General features: G+C 45.7%; 2 protein-coding genes across 71 annotated transcripts in view; one reads left to right on the top strand and one right to left on the bottom strand.

Moving 5' to 3' along the window:
• Nucleotides 1-12657, bottom strand: part of FHIP1B (FHF complex subunit HOOK interacting protein 1B) — a 45049-nt gene extending 32392 nt beyond the window's left edge. For 19 of the 50 annotated variants that reach the window (XR_014068699.1, XR_014068700.1, XR_014068702.1 and 16 more), the window contains exon 1: nt 10094-10193. The gene's annotated coding sequence lies outside the window, so the exon portion shown is untranslated. Of the gene's footprint in view, nt 1-5365; nt 5449-5674; nt 5753-9478; nt 9536-10093; nt 10194-12499 lie in introns of those variants that run through there. The other 31 variants (XR_014068701.1, XR_014068703.1, XM_081540994.1 and 28 more) reach the window with 5 other exon arrangements.
• CNGA4 (cyclic nucleotide gated channel subunit alpha 4) lies at nt 10356-19998 on the top strand. Of its 21 annotated transcripts, XM_081541035.1 has the most exons (10): nt 10448-10924; nt 11793-11917; nt 12265-12343; nt 12447-12651; nt 14571-14678; nt 14810-14911; nt 15110-15216; nt 15514-16159; nt 16927-17276; nt 18997-19998. In XM_081541035.1, exons 5-10 carry the CDS (start codon nt 14617-14619, stop codon nt 19455-19457), a joined length of 1728 nt encoding a protein of 575 aa, XP_081397161.1. In that variant the 5' UTR covers nt 10448-10924; nt 11793-11917; nt 12265-12343; nt 12447-12651; nt 14571-14616; the 3' UTR covers nt 19458-19998. The 21 variants fall into 21 exon arrangements, with proteins under 21 accessions (XP_081397164.1, XP_081397161.1, XP_081397163.1 ...); XM_081541037.1 differs by lacking the exon at nt 12265-12343 and having other exon boundaries at nt 10448-10515; nt 12376-12651; XM_081541036.1 differs by lacking the exon at nt 12265-12343 and having other exon boundaries at nt 10448-10567; nt 12376-12651.
• Nucleotides 19999-20267: the final 269 nt, after the last annotated feature.

Genomic DNA, 20267 nt, shown 5'->3' with positions numbered 1-20267 from the left:
TTTGTTGTTGTTCAGTCACTAAGTTGTGGCCGACTCTTTGTGACCCCATGGACTGCAGCATGCCACGCTTCCCTGTTCTTCACTGTTTCCCGAAGTTTGCTCAAACTCAAGTCCACTGAGTTGGTGATGCCATCCAACCATTTCATCCTCTGCCGCCACATCCATACAAGACTACTGGAAAAGCCATAGCTTTGACAAGACAGACCTTTGTTGGCAGAGTAATGTCTGTTTCTTAATATGCTGTCTAGGTTGGTCACAGTTTTTCTTCCAAGGAGCAAGCATCTTTTAATTTCGTGACTACAGTCAATGTCTGCGGTGATTTTGGAGTCCAAGAATATAAAATCTGCCATTGCTTCCACTTTCTCACCATCTATTTGCCATGAAGTGATGGGATTAGATGGCTTAATCTTAGTTTTTTGAATGTTGAGTTTTAAGCCAGCTTTTTCACTCTCCTCTTTCACCCTCATCAAAAGGCTCTTTAGTTCCTCCTCACTTTCTGCCATTAGAGTGGAATCATCTGCATACTTGAGGCTGTCAATATTCCTCCCAGCAATCTTGATTCCAGCTTGTGATTCATCCAGCCCAGCATTTTGTATGATATACTCTGCATATATAAGTTAAATAAGCAGGGTGACAATATACAATCTTGACACACTCCTTTTCCATTTTTGAACAAGGACATTGTTCCATGTCCGGTTCTAACTGTTGCTTCTTGATCTGCATACAAGTGTCTCAGGAGGCAGGTAAAGTGGTCTGGTATTCTCATCTCTTGAAGAATTTCCCAGTTTGTTGTGATCCACACTATAAAAGGCTTCAGCATAGTCAATGAAGCAGAAGTAGACATTTTTCTGGAATTCCCTTGCTTTTTCTAAGATCCAATAGATGTTCACGATTTGATCTTTGGTTTCTCTGCCTTATCTAAATCCAGCTTATACATCTGAAATTCTCAGTTCACGTACTGTTGAAGTCTAGCTTGAAGGATTTTGAGCATTTACTTTGCTAGCATGTGAAATGAGTACAGTATATGGTAGTTTGAATTTGGCATTGCCTCTCTTTGGGATTGGAATGAAAACTGACCTTTTCCAGTCCTATGGCCACTGCCAAGTTTTTCAAGTCTGCTGGCATACTGAGTGCAACACTTTAACAGCATCATCTTTCAGGATTTTAAATAGCTCAGCTGGAATTCCATCACTTCCATTAGCTTTGTTCATAGTAGTGCTTCCTAAGGTCTACTTGACTTCACACTCCGGGATGTCTGGCTGTAGGTGAGTGACCATACAATCGTGATAAACATCTGTGGGCCTCAGCCATGGCTCACAGTTCCTTCGTCATCACATCTACCACCCTCTCAGCAGTAATGGCTCTCAACAATACCTCTTAAGTATAAAAACTTCAGAGGAAAAAAAAAACAACAACAGCTTCAGAGGAAAGGTATGGTTCAGTCATCCAACAAGGCCTAAAGGAACCCAGAGACCTGCCAACAGACCCACACTTTGCCCTCCAGTTACATTAACCACCATCTCCTTCTACCCAGATACACAATCTCTCACCATTATCTGCTCACAACTAAAAGGCAGCAACTCTGCTTGCTTAAGGAAACTTTCTTGAGAACAAAAGATAGTCTTTTTTTTTCCAAAAGACACAATGGGAAGAGTCAGTCCTAAAGAGCAAGCAGGGCCCACTCATTGATTAATTCAGTGTACATCATACCAGTACTGGGGCACTGTGCTAAGGAAGCACTAGAAATACAAAGATGGATAAAAACAGTCGGGGGAGCATAAATAAAAACTTCAATAAATATTATAAAGAGGTATTTACAAAAAATGTCATGGGGGCACTAAGGAAAGAAACTAAATCTGCCTGGAAACTATAAGAGGATTCCAGAAAAGACGTGATACCTGATGTAAAACTTTAACAATGAGATACTGGTCACAAAGAGAGCAGAGCAAAAAGTCTTCTTCATATTAAAAACATTATGTACAAAAATACAGCACTGTGAAAGAACATAGTAAATTTAAAGAACAGTTGCATGTTTGGTGTGGCTTAAACACAGACTATTTAGAAAAGAGAGGACAATGTTAAGTTAAAAGGTAAACATGGGTGAAGGTTATAAATATCACTGAATATCATGCTGAGGAGTTTTACTTATGAACACCCTGAAATAAAGGAGATTTTTAAACAAGAAAATGGTAAGATCAAATTTGCCTTTAAAAATATGTCAGCTAGCAGTACAAGGTAGAGTAGAGAGAGACCAATGGCAGTAGAAAATTTATAAGACTCTGTTTCAATAGTCCATTTAAAAAAAGGATGGCATGAACTAAAAGGTAAGAGCAGAATTAGAAAAGGTAAATCTGAGATTTACCTCTATGTTCCACAGCATGTCCCATGTGATAATGAAAGTGTTTACACCTATAATATCTCTGTCACTAATAGCAAGCTCCTTGACAAGAGACCGTATCATTCAATCTTCTTTGAAAGTCCAATGCCAATATAGTAACTGCCATTCAAAAACATTTGTGGAACAAGATGCTGAATTTAAAAATTATAATAGCTAGCACATATTGAGCACTTATATGTGCTCAGTCTCCATTCTAAGCACTGCATGTTATTGCTCATTTAAGCCTAATAAAAACCATAGATATATTATTATCTCCATTTTACACACAAGGAAATCAAAGCCTAGAAAGTTTAAATAGCCAAAGTTACCCAGTTAGTAAGTGGCAAGAATGGGATGCAAATGCAGATAATCAGCCTCCAGATTTAACTTAACCATGAAGTAGAAGTAATAAGATCTACCAAATGAATAGAGGATGACAGAAGAAGCTAATATGAAGTATAAGAGTCTTGCTGCTGCTGCTGCTAAGTCGTATCAGTCGTGTCCAACTCTGTGAGACCCCATAGACGGCAGCCCACCAGGCTCCTCTGTCCCTGGGATTCTCCAGGCAAGAATACTGGAGTGGGTTGCCATTTCCTCCTCCAGTGCATGAAAGTGAAAAGTGAAAGTGAAGTCGCTCAGTCGTGTCCGACTCTTCGCAACTCCATGGGCTGCAGCCTACCAGGCTTCTCCATCCATGGGGTTTCCCAGCCAAGAGTACTGGAGTGGGGTGCCATTGTCTTCTCCGATAAGAGTCTTAGTAAAAGGTAATTCCATTAACAGACTAGGAACATGCAACAAAGGAACTTGTTTTAGAAGAGAATGAGTAGAGTTTTGGACATGTTAAGTTTTTAGACACCAATAAGATATCCACGATATCCAGAAAGCAAGTAGAAATTATACTCAAGCTCAAGAGTAAAATCACGACTAGAGCTATAAATCCAGGAGTCACCAGCTTATATGTAGTAGATGAAGCTAAGTAAGGGGATGGAATCATCCAAAGAGATCAGTAATCACAAAAGGAGCCAAGGGTGACATCCTGGGGAAAACCAAGATTTAAAAAAGCAAAGGAGGAGTCTTTAAAAAAGACTAGTGAAGGTAGCCAGAAATGGAAGGAGAATTCCAAGAAATAATCATAATCAAGAAATCAAGGAAAGGAAGTTTTAGGAAACTGGATGTTGTCCATAGTGCCCAGTCTGCTGCTGCTGCTGCTAAGTCGCTTCAGTCGTGTCTGACTCTGTGCGACCCCATAGACAGCAGCCCACCAGGCTCCCCCGTCCCTGAGATTCTCCAGGCAAGAGTACCGGAGTGGGTTGCCATTGCCTTCTCCGGTGCACAGTCTACAGAGAGATAAAATAATGAAAACTAAAAATAGTCAGTTGATTTTAGCTGGTCAGATGGGGAGCCTCAAGGGCAGTTATCAAGTGAGGAAAAGAAGTCTGAAGAAAGTAACAGCTTGTGGATAAATCAGAAGGAGATAACTGACCAAAAAAAACAAGTATAGTATACTAGTCTGAGAAAAAGAAGCACACCACTTTCTCTGAGAAAGGAAGAAAACAGTAAAAGATAAAGAATGGGTGCCACTTCAGGTAAATCTGAAAACTAAAAGAGGGAAGTTAATACCTAATACCATCCCCTACCCAACTACTCTTCCCTCCCTTGCTCACCCAAAAGAGTCGGGGTGAGGGAGAGAGCAGAGGGGAGAAAATGGAAGTGCCACAGAATAGATGCTCAGTCTTCCACACATGGTTTCCTATAAACCATCAAACACAACCACACTGACTATGGATCACCAGCACGGATGCACTAGAAAAAGTACTTACGCATCTGTCCTAGTATTTAAGATCCCAAGTAGTCATGGGTTGGAGAAGGCAAAGCCAGCAGGTGCAATTACTGGGAAGAAACCTCCCCTGTTCCTAGACCTGTCACTTGTCAAGTTCTTAGCCCTGGGATGCTGCATCATCCTTTGTCGGTTTCCTCAAACTCTGCGCATGCCTTTGTATATATTCACAAGCTGTTTGCTAGTCTTTGGAATTAGGTTTTGGAAGCTGGAGGCAATTTAGTTTTGGACACATTAAAACCTTACTTTGCTGAGACTAGTTGCTTGGCCCTTCTTCAGCTCCCCTGGGGACTGAGTGTGAGGTGGTGAGGATGGAAGTGTCAGAGTAGGTTAGGTCTCTCCTTTCTGTCAGAGATGACAGCCCATTTACCATTAAATTCTTTCCAAACCTAATTTGTGCCATCTGCTACTTTCAAGGACCCTGACTGATACAACAGTATTACTGGTTACAGAATGTTTCCTCAGCTATACCTCATCTGAGGGCTGAAAACGAATAGAGGTCCTTAAGGTCCAACAAGAATAACACAAAGTAGTAAATAAAGCATGAACTCTGGAGTCCCTCAAACAAAGGTTTGAATCTCAACCATTTTCCCACTGCACGACCTTAAATAAATCACACATCAGAGCCTGTTTCCTCATCTACAAATTCCTGATGAAATATGTATTGTTATTGTTTTAAGAGTTAAATAAGATAACCTATGTAGAAGTCCAGGTGCTCTATACATGACACTTTCCTTCCCACTTCCGTCTCCTGATCCTGTCTGACCAAGATGCCCTCATCTCTGACAGAAAGGAGAGATCTAACCTACTCTGACACTTCCATCCTCACCTTCTCACACTCAATCTCCAGGGGAGCTGAAGAAGGGCCAAGCAACCAGTCTCAGCAAAGTAAGGTTTGCTTCACCTCCAGCTTTCAGAACCTAATTCCAAAGACTGACAGCTTCTACCTTCTGATGTACCGGGCACCACTTCTGCTCCACTGCTTAACTAACATAGGGCACTACTCACGGACCCAAGGGGAACTGGTCTCCAGGACTTCCCCTCCCCACCCACTCCCATTTATTTTCAAAGACCTCAAAGAGAAGAACCACACTGAAATCAGTGTCTCAGAACTCAAAAGCTAACACTTAACCTGGACCCTCTTCACTTACTTCAAAACCCTAAAAGAAAGCCCTAGTTCAGTGTTCCTGTCACCTATATAAGACTCCCTCACTCCATTAACCCTGAAAAGTTCAGAACAAGACAAAGAAGAGAACGGAATCATTCTCTACGTACATTCTCTGTGTAACAATACCCTATGACTGTGCCCTTTCCTCCCATAGCAAAGTCTACAGAAATGGAGACCTCTCTTCCCAAATTCATCTACAAGCTCAGTCACAGGGAAAAAAGGAGCTGATCTTTCAGACCTCCCAAATGGCCAGGGCCAAGCACTCACCATAGGGCCCCAAATTCAGACTTACAGGCACACTCAGCAAGGGTGTCCACCAACAGCAGGAACAAGGCAGGAAGTGGCTCAGCCTCACTTATGAACCTTTGCCCTGGGAGAGGCAAAGAGAGGGAGAGAGCTGGGGGCAGGGATACACCTGTAACACCTACAGCTGACAGAGAGAGACCAAACAACCTTCTAAGAATAGGTCAGTGAAGTTCTAAGGTTTCTCATCCCCTTACAACGGCTCTTCCTAGGCTCTGCCTCTTACTGACCTAAGAGGCAGCAATGTGCTATTACCCTAGATGCTTAAAGTGGGAAGATCTGATTAAAACCTCATAGGAATACAAAAGGAAAAAACAAACAAACCCCACCTTGTAAGAGCCTGCAATCTAGAGCTCAGATTACACATATCCTCTCTGCTTGTCTATCCCTATAAAACAAGTGGGATATCAGTGTACGGTCCCACCTCACTCCTCCTCTCCCCAGTACCACCTCTGCTTCTTGCAGGCATCTCCCCCCCTGACTCCAGCAGAGCCCTCATAACTCACAACGTGAACTCTATCACATGTTGACTCCCCTTACCAAAGTAAATCCCATGTTGCACATGGCTTTCTCCACCCTCTTTGTGGGAGAGGGTGACAAAGAAGTCAAAGAGGAGGTACAACTGAACCAGATCCTAATGGATGAGGAAAGTTCACTGGGCAGAGAAGAAAAGGCATTCCTAGATGAGAAAGGAGCAATTACAAAGATTTCAAGGCTCAAAAAAGTAACATGTTTGTTAGGAAACTGTGAACAATTTATTCAAGCTAGAACACAGAGTAGAGAGTGGCAGGAGATGAGGCTAGACATGAGTCGAGGCCAAATGATGCCATATTAAGGAATTTGGATGTTATCCTACAGAAGACAAAGAGCCAAAATTTTTAAGCATAAGAGCTCCATGATAAAATTTGTATTTTTAGAAAGATCATTCCAGGGATGGATTAGAAAAGAGCAAGTCTGATATATACACTACTATGTATAAAAGAGATAACTAATGAGAATCTACTGTATGGCACAGGGAACTCTCCTTACTGCTCTATGGTGACCTAAATGGGAAGGAAATTCAAAAAAGAGGGGGTATATGTATGGCTGATTCATTTTGCTGTACAGGAGAAACTGACACAGCAGTGTAAAGCAACTATACTCCAGTAAAAAAATAAATAAAAAATAATAAAAAGTTAAAAGCCAATAATACATGACCAAAGAAAGGTCTGAAGGCAGGAGACTATGAGGGGGAAAAAGTCCAGATAAGAGATGAGAAGAAAGTAAACTAAAGCCTTAACTGTGAAGATATAACAGAGGAGATGAAGAAAACAGAGATAATATAAAAGGAAATGTATTAAGATTTTAGTGATTGACTACATAGAGGGGGTGAAGGAGCAGAAAGATGGAAGATGACACTGAAGTCCTTGCCTGGATTGCTATATACCATATGGTACAAAAGCAGACATTCAAAGCCAAGACAATGAGTCCTGTTTTGAACATGTTAACTATGATACCTATGAAGATATACAGGAGATCACTGAGTAAATATGACCGGAACATAGAGAGAGACTAAGATTAGATACAGAGAAGTAATCATCTAATTATGATATATTTTTACATTTCACATTCTCTCTCTAAACTGAAATTATCTTTTCATGTGTCCACCTCTCCCAACCGGATTGAAAATTCCTTGAGACTTCAGAGGACCACGTCTTATTTATTGACATCTTGTTATCTCAAAATGTGAGCATCACAAGGGCAGACTATATGCTGAAGTATCTGCTGAATGAATAAATGAATTAATTCATAAATGAATAAATTTATCCTCCCAGCACTTAGCAGAGTGCTGGCACACAGCAGAGGTGGAATAAATGGTTACACACAGCACTCCAAACATGTTTCTATCTCTACATCATCATCCTCATCTATGTTTCATTTTCTCAGATTTATCCCTCAGCTATATATCATAAAGCAAAATCCATTACACTTAAAGCACTATAATTCAACAAAGATTCAGTATAGCGAACAGTAAGCTTAACAACCTAGTGCCTTCTCCAGAACAATCAAGAATGCACAGTCCCTAACAACCCTCTGACATATGACTACATTGACCAATGTGACCCAGGTATTATGGACAACTGTTCCTGTTTTTGCCACATTATTAAACAAAACCTTCAAACCTATGTCACCCTCAAAGTCTCTTTAACCTCTTTTGGAAACAGAACAAATACAAATCATAAAAAAAAAAGTTTTGCCAGTATAATGTCCTCCATGTCATCACAACCCTTCTTATAAATCACATGCTTTTTATTCCACATCATCTTCACTCTATGTTACAAACTTTTTTCCACCCCAAGTCACTCTCATGAGACCAAATATGGAGCCCAGACTTTGCCACTTTATCATTGTGATCTCTGGCTCCCCAGTTTGATTCTCCATCTATAAAATAAGCATTTCTGCCCTTACATACTTCACAGGGAATCTATATAATTCCAGCAAAACCTGAGATCACTATGCAACCCATGTCAGACAGTAATTCTGAGGAAGCATGTGCAGCATGCTTCCACAACATAATACAGCAGCCACACCATCATCCTCTAAATTTCTGATTTTCATGAACCAGTAGAAATAGATTTTAAAGTTTTAAAAATAGGATTACTTTTTATTTCGACAAATAAATCAGTTTTTTTTAAACCCATCACTTACTGTCACCATTACTTCATCAGTGAGAGAGCACTTTAACACCAGAAGGATAGGAATGATACTCTAAGAATAAATTTATCTTTATGGAAAACTCATGTTCTATATGTTTTCTTTCTCTCCTTCCACCTTGAATAGTTGAAAACTTTACTATGGACTGGCACTGTTTTTGACCCAACGTTTATGAATCACTGCCCTAAAACTCTTTCATTATACATGTAAGTTTTATAGGGTTCTGTCTAGGTAGGATTGCCAAGGGTTCCACTACCATGAAAATCTGCTAGGTCTTCAGAGAGAAGCAATGAAAACATACCACACAACGGTTGTTTCTGAGGCTCAGATTCTTGAATAGAATGGGGACTTGGGCTGCTCCTAATTCTCAGAGAATGGTCTGTATAGGGAAGGTGTACCTCTTCCTGAGGTTGGGGAAGGTATCTGCTCTGTGGCAGACTGTCAGTAGAGAAGCAATTTTAATAGTGTGGAAGGGGCAATTATCTGACTGCTAACCCAGCTTTCTAGAACATTCAAATTTTCCATGTGCATGTGGGTTGGCAGGGAACATGGGACCCGTAAAATGCTAATAAAGTGAACCAATTAACATGTCGTGAAGGGATGAATGATTTCAAAGGGATAAGAGAAAAACTTTTGAGGGTGGTAGAAATGTTCAGTATCTTGAAAATGGTGATGGTTTCACAGATGTAAACATATGTCAGAACTCATCAAACATGTACATTTTAAATATGAGTAGTTTATTGTACATAAATTAGTTTTAATTTAACTGTAAGTCATCCTGTTTGGAAGTCTAAATACAGTGTTGTATGTAACAAGCCATATTATTTTCATGAAAGTAGAATTAGCAACTTTAAGCAGCTAGTCCAATATAGAAGGCAACCGTCAAAGCCCCACAGCACAGCACAGATAAGGAGCAGCAGTGGAGTAAGGTTTCCCAGAATCAGGTGAAGAGGAAACAAACATAGGCAGTCATAGCCAAAAAAAACCTCTGTGAGAGGGAACATCACCAAGTCTGCAGTCCCAAGGAATAACTTGAGGAAACGAGGAATTCCAATTATGACTCTGTTAAAGAGTCAGTTTCAAAAATGATTTTCATTACCATTGTTACTATTGTCCATGACACCTTCGTGTTTCAATCCTCCAAAATATGTAGAGCCTATGAAGCAGAGGAGAGAAGTGCACAACATTTCCACCCAAGCTATCCTACCCAACCTAAAACTATTGCTCTCACTGAGCAGGACACTCCATTCAGAACCGACCTCTCATCTTTACCTAGGTCTCACAATCCTCGTTCCTCCCTCCATGCCCTGCCCTCAGCTCCCTCCTGATTCACCAGCTGTCCGCACGTTCCCGCCTTAGCCCTGTCTATTCTCCCTCCCAGCACAGGCCTCAACCCCTCCTCACTCTGGTCCCAGGGCTGTCCCTCACTCCTGCCCACAGGAGCCCCAGCTCCTCACTAAACCGTGTTCACAAGTCCCTTTCACTTGGCCCCGCAGAAAGCATCCCTGCCCTTCATACAACCCAGCTCCTTACTTGCCCACTCACCCGAGGCTCTAATCTTGTTCCCCTACCTTAGACACTCACACCCGAACCCCTCACCACATTCCAGCCCCTCACCCTGTCCCCTCACAACGAGGGCAGTCACCAAACCCGGTGCCATCATTCCCCAGTCCCTCATCCCCTCTCGCGCCTCTCCGGGCCCTCTGGCCCTTACTTAGTGTTCACTCACAGAACCCCGACCCTGACCAGGCCCGATCTCCACCGCGGTGCTAGGTGAGTTCAGGCCGCCATCGCTCCTCAGGCGCACCAGCCGCGCCCCGCCCCGCGCCACACGCAACTCGCGCCCCCGCGCACCACACGTAACCGCCCAGCGACGCACCGCTGGGCAGCGGCGTGCCAGCTCATTGGCTGAACCGGGCCAAAGCCAGAGCGTCGATCCTTGTTTCCTGGCAACGGCCGAGCGCAGGGGCGGGGTCGCCGACGGCATTCCGAGCAAGGAATACCGCCTTTTCCCCCCAGGTTCCGCCCCCTCGCACTTGCAAACCCCGCCCTTCTGAAGGACTCCCGCGTGTCACAGGGGAAGACCTCTGGGGAGGAGGACGCCCGCGGGGTGGGGGCGGAGTCTGAGGAGGAAAGGTCAAACCAGAGGGCAGAAGGCGGGACCTAAAGAGCGACGTGACTAAAAGAGGCAGGGAAAGGCTGGAGGGCGGGGCTTAGGACAGAGATCCGGATGAAAGAGTGACTAACGTGGTAGGGGCGGGGTCACGGGTCCTAAAGGAGCTTACAGAGGAAGAGGGGGCGTGGAGGGGGTGGAGCTAACACTGGGGGGTAGGTCTAAGGGGAGGAGTTAGCAGGTGAGCTGGACCTGCGGAAAAGCAAAGCCTTAGAGAAGGCAGACAGCGAGTGGTCTAGCTCATTTCTTGCACCACCTGCGGGAACGGCTTGGATAGGACCCAGGCGATGACCGGCCTTCGTTGGCTCGCCAACACCTGCTGCCTTGTGATACTTGGGGCACTATCGTTTTCAGTCTCTCAAGGAACATGGAGTAAGCGCCTCCTTGTCAGGCAGAATTCCAGATCAATTATAACCAGTCTCTGCCCTTCAGGATCTCAGCCTTTATAGACAATTGCAACGTAGTGTAATTGCCGTCGAGGAGCAGTACTCCTCACACAACAACAACACACATCGAAGAGCAGCACTCCTCACACGCAACAAGTGTTATGCGTGCTTAGAGAATGAGGGGAAAGAAGAGCGAAGGGGCCTAGGAAAGCTGTCTAGGAGAAGATGATGTCTGAGCAGTCTTTAGAAACAAGCAAGAGTAAGATTGAGAAATGAAAGTTTCAGATAAGGTCTGCAGTTTAGTTGCAAGTATTGCATCGATATTAATTCCCTGGATTTGATCACTGTGCTCTAGTTAAGATGATAACAGAGGAACACGAGTAAGGAGTTTACAAGGACTTTCTGTCCTATTTTTGCAACTTTTTTGTAAGCCTAAAATTAGTTCAAAAGAAAAAGTGTTTAAAAAGAAAAAGTAATGGGAGTTTCAGCGGAAAGGATCAGCACATAACAAGGCAAGAAAGAATGGACAACATGTGGGAGGTATTCTGAAAACTATCATTAGTACAGCTTGTCTGGAGCCTAGGGAACATGCAGAGGAAACACTGTGAGATGAGGTCGAAGACATGGACAAAGCTTTGTAGGCCATGTTAAGGAGTTTAGATTTTCATCCTTGGGATAATAGAGAACTATAAAAAATGTTATGATCAGATTGATAAGATCCAAATTGGAATAGTAAGGATGTAGAGAAGTGGACACGTGGTTATTAGGTCACCAGGGCTTGATGACTGGATGAATATGAGAGAAAGTAAGAGGAAATATTAAAAACTGGAGTGGTTTGCCATTTCCTTCTCCAGGGGATCTTCCCAACCCATGGATCCAATACACGTCTCCTGCATTGGCAGGCAGATTCCTTACCACTGAGCCTCCTGGGAAGCAAATTCAAGCACAGGCAAAACTAAAGGATAGGATTAAGAGTCAGGTTAGTGATCACCCTTGGAGAAGCGCTGCCTAGAAGAGGGCAGAGTGGAGCTCTTGATGTGAGTGCCCGTTACATGACTGTGTTCACTCTATGGAATTCATCAAGCTGTGTACTTAGGAAATATGTACTTTTCTATATGTATGGTCTAGTTACTATGCTCTGAGTGCATGATAAGTCACTTCAGTCATGTCTGACTCTTTGCAATACTATAGACTGTAGCCCACAAGGCTCCTTTGTCCATGGGATTCTACAGGCAAGAACACTGGAGTGGGTTGCCATGCCCTCCTCTAGGGGATCTTCCTGACCCAGGGATCAAACCCTCATCTCCTGGGACTCCTGCACTACAGGTGGATTCTTTGCTGCTGAGCCACCAGGAAAGTCCTCTGGTTACTATGCTGCATAACAAATCATCCCAAACTTAGTAGGGTAAAACAACGATCATTTTATTATGCTCACAGATTCTTGGAATTCGAATAAGACAGGGCAGAATGGCTTATCTCTGTTCCCTCATGTCTGGGACCTCATCTAGAAAATTCAAACGCCTGAGGGTGACTGAAATCATCTGGAGGCTTCTTCACTCACATGTCTGATGCCTGAGACAACTGGGATAACTTGAAGGCTGAGCTCAGCTGGAACTGTCAAAGTACAGGCACATGACTGTTCCTGTGGCTTGAGCTTCTCACAACATGGCAGCCAGTTTGTAAGAGGCAGCATCCTGAGAGAGCTTCTGGACAGTGAGTGTTCTAAGAAAACCAGAAGGAAGCTGCTTGGCCTTTTATGATCTAGTCTCAGAAACCACACAACGTCACTCCTGCTTTACTCTATTGACTGAAACAGTCACAAGGAAGGAGTATCAAAGAATTTTTGAACATTTTTTAAAACTGTCACAATATTATACAATTGTAATAGTAACAATACTGGTGCTAAGTGTTCTGGCTGAAAGGCCAGTGATGGGGATCATAAGAGAAAGAGCAGATAGGGAAGATAATGAGCTCAGTTAAAGGACCAAATGGGCTACAGGTGACTGTGCAATATCTGAGTGGGGACATCCTGTGAACACTTAGTGGTATAGATAGGTCTGGAGCTCAAAGAGAGTTACTGGGAGTCATTAGATGGGAAAGGAGATTCTGAGGGTGACCCAGATTGACCAGAGAGAGTTGGGAGGATAGAAAGACAGCCCACCAGAGTCCAGGAAAAGCTCACCAAAACAGGAGGGATAGGCAGAGGGGCTTATGAAAGAGATTAAGAAGAAATAAACAGAAAACCAAGAAATTATGGTATCAATACAAGTCATGGGAAAAGCAGATTTCAAGAAAATAAAATACACTATTGTAGATCACAGATATTTTTTCCAAGACACTCTCTGAAAACACAAATCTAGCCATATCACTTACCTGTGCAAAACATTTCATGCATTCTCCATTGTCTTTAGATAAGCTGCTAGCTTTATAACATGGCTGACAAAGCTCTCCCTGAGCTGTCATCTGTCAACCATTCAGCCTCATCTTTCACCACTAGCCTCTCAGATTCTCTACAAAAACCAATCAATGTTCCCCTAGTCACCTATGCGTTTTGAAATCTCTGTGCCTTTCCATGCTCTTTGCACTTTGCCTGTAGCCCTCTTCACTCTTCCATCTCTACACTTAACTAACTCCTATTCATCCTACAGAACCCAGTCTCAATTGGGACCTTTCCTATGCACTGTAATAACTCTCTGTGTACCCACCTAATTGAGTACTCATCAGACTAACATATAATTGCCTATCTACCTGATGCTTCCCTCTACTAGACTTCAAGTTTATGGAGGACAAGGAATGTGTTTCATTCATCTTTTATCCCCAATACTTTGCATAATTTTGACCTGGCACATAGCAGGTGTTTTGATTATGATTTTTTGACTGAGAAAGATGATATTAGTGAAAGGGACATCAAGGTGAGGGAGAATTTTTAGGATTTTTTTAATTTTTTTCTGGTATGGGAGGTTTAAACATGTTCACAGAAAGGGAAAACTGAAAGAGGTTAAGGATTTAGAAAACACAGGAAATAACTGGTGAGATCAGGCACAAGAGGTAACAGGAGGGGGATGAGGACCAAAATGCCACAAGATGGCCCCCATCACACTCATGCAGCAGGAAGGACGTAGACAAGGGTCCAAGTAATGGAACCAGAGCTCACATTGATATGACAGGCATTCTCTGTCCCTGGAGACTAGTTCAGCACCTGACACCTGACACACCTGACAGTACATAGCTGTTAAGAGAATAAAAAATGAGCTGGGACCTTGCACAAGGTAAAATAGAATGAATTCCTAAACCTACACAGGCAACCAAGTCTCCGCACTAGAAAGCCCTTACGTAGTTCAGCTTTGAGGAAGGTGGAGGAGACAGGGTTTGGCCTTACCTCTGAGGCATACCCTCCCACCATCTCCAAGGACCTCATTAGAGATGTTTAGTTGGGCAGGTGTAAACCCGGGCCCTAGGAGACAGGGCGGAGCGCCAGAGCCACACGGCTTCCACCCCTTTGGTAGCGGCTGGCTCTGGTGGCGTTGCTAAGAGCTTCAGAAGCCAAAGAGGGAGGAATCACAACTGGAGACCAAGGGCAGCTTCTTTCGGACAGGCAGATCCTAGCCCCCACTTTCTGAAACCACCTGCAGGCAGAGGCCCTGGATATCTCATACCCAGGCAGCAAGCCACAGAACCATGAGCCAGGACAGCAAAGTGAAGACGACAGAGTCCAGCCCTCCTGTCCTAACCAAGGCCAGGTGAGAGATCCCGGTCCCCAGTGTCTATCTGTCTGCCTCACCAGATGGAGCCTGATCCCTCCTTGCTGCCCTGGGTGGCAAGGGGAACAGCGAACCATGGATAAATGAAACCCGACTTCTCTTACCCACAGGAAGTCTCTGCTGGTCCTGGACCCATCTGGGGATTACTACTACTGGTGGCTGAACACAATGGTCTTCCCAGTAATGTATAACCTCATCGTCATCGTGTGCAGGTTTGGTGCTATGGGAAGGGCCCTAAGCAGAGACCAGCGATAAAGAGTGAGGCCCAGGAAGAGGGCGGGCCCTTGCTCAGGGCTGGTGTGGGGGCGGTGCCAATGCAAGGGCCCAGGTTTAGTGCTCAGCCGCTTGGGGACAATACCTCACACACAGAGGGATCCCTTAAGCCAATCCCTTCTGTCCCTACCACACAGAGCCTGCTTCCCCGACTTGCAGCACGGTTATCTGGTGGCCTGGTTAGTGCTGGACTACACAAGTGACCTGTTCTACCTCCTGGACATCGTGGTGCGCTTCCACACTGGTCAGTGAGTCTCAGGACTGACCTTCCTTCCACATTCCCTTCCTAAGGAGAGCCTCTTAGTAACAAGAAAGTGGCCCCCTCCTTCATAGCACTGTCACGTCTCTATGTTTACAATACCCGAATGCTCACCCCAGAAACCCCGGAGCAGGGTTAGGCCCAACCCCATCCTGTCCCTGTAACTGTCTCCCTGTGCTGCCCTGGCCTACCCACCCTCAACCTCATTACTGGAGCAGGAAGGTGCCCCGACTCTGCCCCATACCTGACCCCACCCACGGCTGAGCCACCTTCCCCCACCAGGATTCTTGGAACAGGGCATCCTGGTGGTAGACAAAGGTAGGATCTCGAGTCGCTACGTTCGCACCCGGAGCTTCTTCTTGGACCTAGTTTCCCTGTTGCCCACGGATGTTGCCTATGTGAGTCTGGGTCCACACACACCCACGCTGAGACTAAACCGCTTTCTGCGAGTGCCCCGCCTCTTTGAGGCATTTGACCGCACGGAGACCCGCACAGCTTACCCGAACGCCTTCCGCATCACCAAGCTGATGCTTTACATTTTTGTGGTCATCCATTGGAACAGCTGCCTCTACTTTGCTCTGTCCCGGTACCTGGGCTTCGGGCGTGACATCTGGGTGTACCCCGACCCCGCGCAGCCCGGCTTTGAGCGGCTGCGGCGCCAGTACCTCTACAGCTTTTACTTTTCTACACTGATCCTGACCACCGTGGGCGACACGCCGCCGCCAGCCCGGGAGGAGGAGTACCTCTTCATGGTGGGCGACTTCCTGCTGGCCGTCATGGGTTTCGCCACCATCATGGGTAGCATGAGCTCTGTCATCTACAACATGAACACAGCAGATGCAGCCTTCTACCCAGACCACGCACTGGTGAAGAAGTACATGAAGCTGCATCATGTCAACCACCGGCTGGAGCGGCGAGTCATTGACTGGTGAGGATGCTGGGGTTCCAGACCAGAGCAGGGAGAGGTATATGGGATAGACTCGGAGGAAGGTAGCTGGGTTCTTACTGCCTGGTGGGTCAGGCAGGGCACTCAGGATTTGGTATTCATTGGAGGGTTCACTGGGTGGAACTTGGAAAATGATGTCCTCCATTAATTGGGTATGGACTTAAGAGGAGAGGTTGGGTAAGATACTGACAGGGAGATGAACTCAAACACAAGGAAAGCTAACCCAGAACCCAGGGAATGGGAACTGCCACCACCTGGTAGGACTCAGAAGGTCCTGGAAGGTGTAAGAGGTAAGAGCAATACTCCTCAGGGGATGACCAACAAGATGGTCAACCATGTCATGGAGTCCGTACTGTAGGGTGAACAAAGGGAAGTGTCGCCAAGTTAGGGACCTAGAACATAAGACCTCTAAAGAAGATGGGGCTTGGTGACTGAAGTAGATATTTTTAGTGGAATGGTACAAGACATTATGGAATGGTGAGTGGGTAGAGCCTGACAGGAATTAAGGGTCTGTCCACTGTGTGAAGGCTTCCAGGCCCTGGATGGGAGAGAAGAAGTCAAAATATGTCTGTGACCAGGAGATAGTGGACTAAAGATATTTATCAACCAACTGTCAAATATTCCCATGACCCTTGTGAGAGCTCAGTGTGGTTGGGTTCTTGACTGAAGCTGAGCTGAGAACCCTGATGGAAAATGTAGAGGGAGGCATGTAGGGGGCTGGTGAGGATTGCCGCTACCATTCCCCCCAGGTACCAGCACCTGCAGATCAACAAGAAGATGACCAATGAGGTAGCCATCTTACAGCACTTGCCCGAGCGGTTGCGGGCAGAAGTGGCCGTGTCTGTGCACCTGCCTACCCTGAGCCGGGTACAGATCTTCCAAAACTGTGAGGCCAGCCTGCTGGAGGAGCTGGTGCTGAAGCTGCAGCCCCAGACCTACTCACCGGGTGAATATGTCTGCCGCAAAGGGGATATTGGCCGAGAGATGTACATCATCCGAGAGGGTCAGCTGGCCGTGGTGGCCGATGATGGTGTCACCCAGTATGCTGTGCTTGGTGCAGGGCTCTACTTTGGGGAGATCAGCATCATCAACATCAAAGGTGGGCACCTCAGCATTTGTTCTGCGGACCGGGCTAGGGGAGAGGAATGGGGACAGCAGAACCCTGTGCTGAGACCAGATGGTACTTCAGGGCCCACAGATTAAGGACAGCTGGCCCTTGCCTGAGTCACTAGAGGGCTCAAGAGAGAATCAGGACACAGAGAGTCTCTTCCCTAAGAAGAGGCTGAGTCAACGTCCATGAGAAGGTTGGGTCCTTGGAAGAGAGACTTGCTCTGTGAGTATTCACCCAAAGCACCCACAGATCAGTGGAAAGTGCAGAGATAATAACAATTAGTAATAATAAAGGCTAATCCTTTCTACATGCTTACTACATGCCCTGTTCAAAGTTCTTCACGTGTACCAATTCATTTAATTCTCACAGCAGTTCTGTAAAGTAGGTACTATTATTCACAGTTTAAAGGTAAGGAAACTGGAGCACAGAGAGTTTGGGGAACTTGTCCAAGGTGACCTGGGTGATAAGTATACATGCTTGAAGTCAATATGAGAAACAACTTCCTCATAGCCAAATGGAAAGGAAGGTAGAAGGAATGAACTCCTATTTACTCCATCAACTCCAGTCCAGGCCAGATACTGTACACTGGCTCATTTATTCTTCTTATCAGCCTGTGAAGGAGGACAGCACAGGTAAAGACACCAAGGCCACAGGAGATGGGAAAAACTTAAAAGGGTTAAGCACGCTGTCACTGACTAAGACTAGAATGTGCTCTCAGCCTGGGGATCCCACTCTCCAGTTGTCTTAAAGGTCTCACACTTGTCATCCAAGGACCCCCTCAAGCGCCGTGTCTGGTATGCAGTTGGCCACTATCTACCTGACTTTGGACAAATCACTTCCCTCTTTTAGGCCTCAGTTTCCTCACCTACCCAAGAGGGGTGATATTCAAAACCCATAGAGTTATTTGTGAGAATTAAATGAGCTGTATAAGTGAGGCACCCAGTGCAGTGCCCGGTACATGGCAAGAGTTCAACAAATGGTAGCTCCCTTGCCCTTTCTAAGTTCCTTCTAGCTCGGAGACTTCGCAGCATTCAGAACCTATCTTCCCACCAGCCACCCACCATTATCTTTCTAAAATGCAAATGATACCATACAGTTCCCCTGTTAAAAATAGTTCAATAGTTTCTGTCCTTTAGCGTAAGGTCTAGACTCCTTGCCAGGGCTATGGGCCTTGACCTGGCTCTGTCCCTCTCTCCCAGTCTCCTCACAGGCTGCGCTGGGCCTCTCTGCCCTGCCTGCTGTATTCGGTAACCTCCCGGCTCTTTCCTACCTCCATCCCTCTGCTCATGCTCCTCCCCTGCCTAGTTGCCCTCCCCTCCTCCACTAGTTACCTCCCACTCAGTCTAGGCATCAGTTCCTCCAGGCTTCCCTTAATTCTCTGCCTTAAAGCTTGTTTGGGGCTCTTTGCCTGTCTTCCCACAGTACCAGATGCTCCTCTGCACTGCATTGACTGTGCTGTTAGGTAACTGTTCCATCAAATGTCTATTTCCTCTAGACTGAACTCTTGGAGGCAGGTCACTGATACCCACTCAGCACAGGGCCTAGTCCCCACCCAGTACATTACAGAATGAAAGAATTAATGAGGCAGAAAGAGAGGCTCAGAAGCACAAATGTGGAGGGGGGGGGGGAGTCCTGGTTCAGGCGGGAAATACCTCCTCACACCCACTCTGACTAACTGTCCTCCCACTTGTCTGCTCCTGGGCCACAGGGAACATGTCTGGGAATCGCCGTACAGCCAACATCAAGAGTCTAGGTTATTCGGACCTGTTCTGCCTGAGCAAGGAGGACCTGCGGGAAGTGCTGAGCGAGTACCCGCAGGCCCAGGCCGTCATGGAGGAAAAGGGCCGTGAGATCCTGCTCAAAATGAACAAGTTGGATGTAAATGCAGAGGCAGCCGAGATCGCCCTACAGGAGGCCACGGAGGCCCGGCTGCAAGGCCTCGACCAGCAACTCGATGATCTGCAAACCAAGTTTGCTCGACTCCTGGCTGAGCTGGAGTCCAGTGCACTCAAGATCGCCTATCGCATCGAGCGGCTGGAGTGGCAGACCCGGGAGTGGCCAATGCCTGAGGAACTCATCGAGGCTGATGACGAGGGTGAAACTGGGGAGGGAACGTCCAAAGATGGAGAGGGCAGAGCTGGCCGGGAGGGACCTCCAGGCCTAGAGTGACCCCATGTCCATCCCCAGGACTCCCACCACCAAGTGAGTCCAGAGTTGTGGGGAAATCTGCCTGCAGAAACTCTGCCATCCTGTCTGCTGGATTACAGAGATGGGAGTGAACTGGCTCTGTAGATGTACCATCTAGAGATGCAAGGGTGTAGTGTACATTCAACCTCTGCTCACCAGCACTACACACACACACGCATGCACACATACCTATTTGCACATATGCACACTGACCAGGAGACTGTGAAATCCATATAAAATGCTCTAGAGTTCCCCTTCTCAGAACATACATCTTTCTCACCTCCATAAGTCTTATACCCACACCATATATATACATTCAGTCACACACCTCATAAACACACATATACTGAGAGTCACACATCAATACACACAGATGCCCTCTGTGGGTCTGCACACACTTGTGAACACACAAAATCACGCTTATAGCCCTCTTGTTCCAAGGTGTCTCTTAAATGCTTCTCCACATGGGAGGTTCACAAGTGTACCCTGCAAACAGCACTTCAATAAAGTATTTGCTTCCTCACTAAGCGTTTATGGGGTTGATGGAAAAAACCAAAGCCAATGTGAGCCAGGATAAACTCTGTCTGAATTCTGGGTTACAGGGGCAAGGGGCACAGGCTGGTGGGTTGGCTTCAAAGAGATGGGAGTACTGATGAATGAAGAATCATTGTGCCACAGAACAGCAAGCTTATGCATCACACTGCTGTACGTATGCACATATTTTCATAGACACATATATACACCCTAACCATTGCATCTCACAGCAGGGTTTGTATCCTCAACCTCATGAGC

This window comes from Giraffa tippelskirchi, chromosome 11, assembly GCF_054371585.1.
Source record: "Giraffa tippelskirchi isolate mGirTip1 chromosome 11, T2T-mGirTip1v1.2.pri, whole genome shotgun sequence".
NCBI lineage: Eukaryota > Metazoa > Chordata > Mammalia > Artiodactyla > Giraffidae > Giraffa > Giraffa tippelskirchi.
The sequence above is the reverse complement of the archived record's forward strand: the minus strand, read 5'-3'. Positions and strand labels throughout refer to the sequence as shown.

Bases quoted from the DNA above. Each gene is read 5' to 3' on its own strand.
- CNGA4 (XM_081541018.1), top strand. From the start codon at position 13,825: ATGATATTAGTGAAAGGGACATCAAG. The intron at 14,679-14,809 runs GTGAGAGATCCC...TCTTACCCACAG, and splicing joins CCTGTCCTAACCAAGGCCAG to GAAGTCTCTGCTGGTCCTGG. The intron at 15,217-15,513 runs GTCAGTGAGTCT...TTCCCCCACCAG, and splicing joins CGTGGTGCGCTTCCACACTG to GATTCTTGGAACAGGGCATC.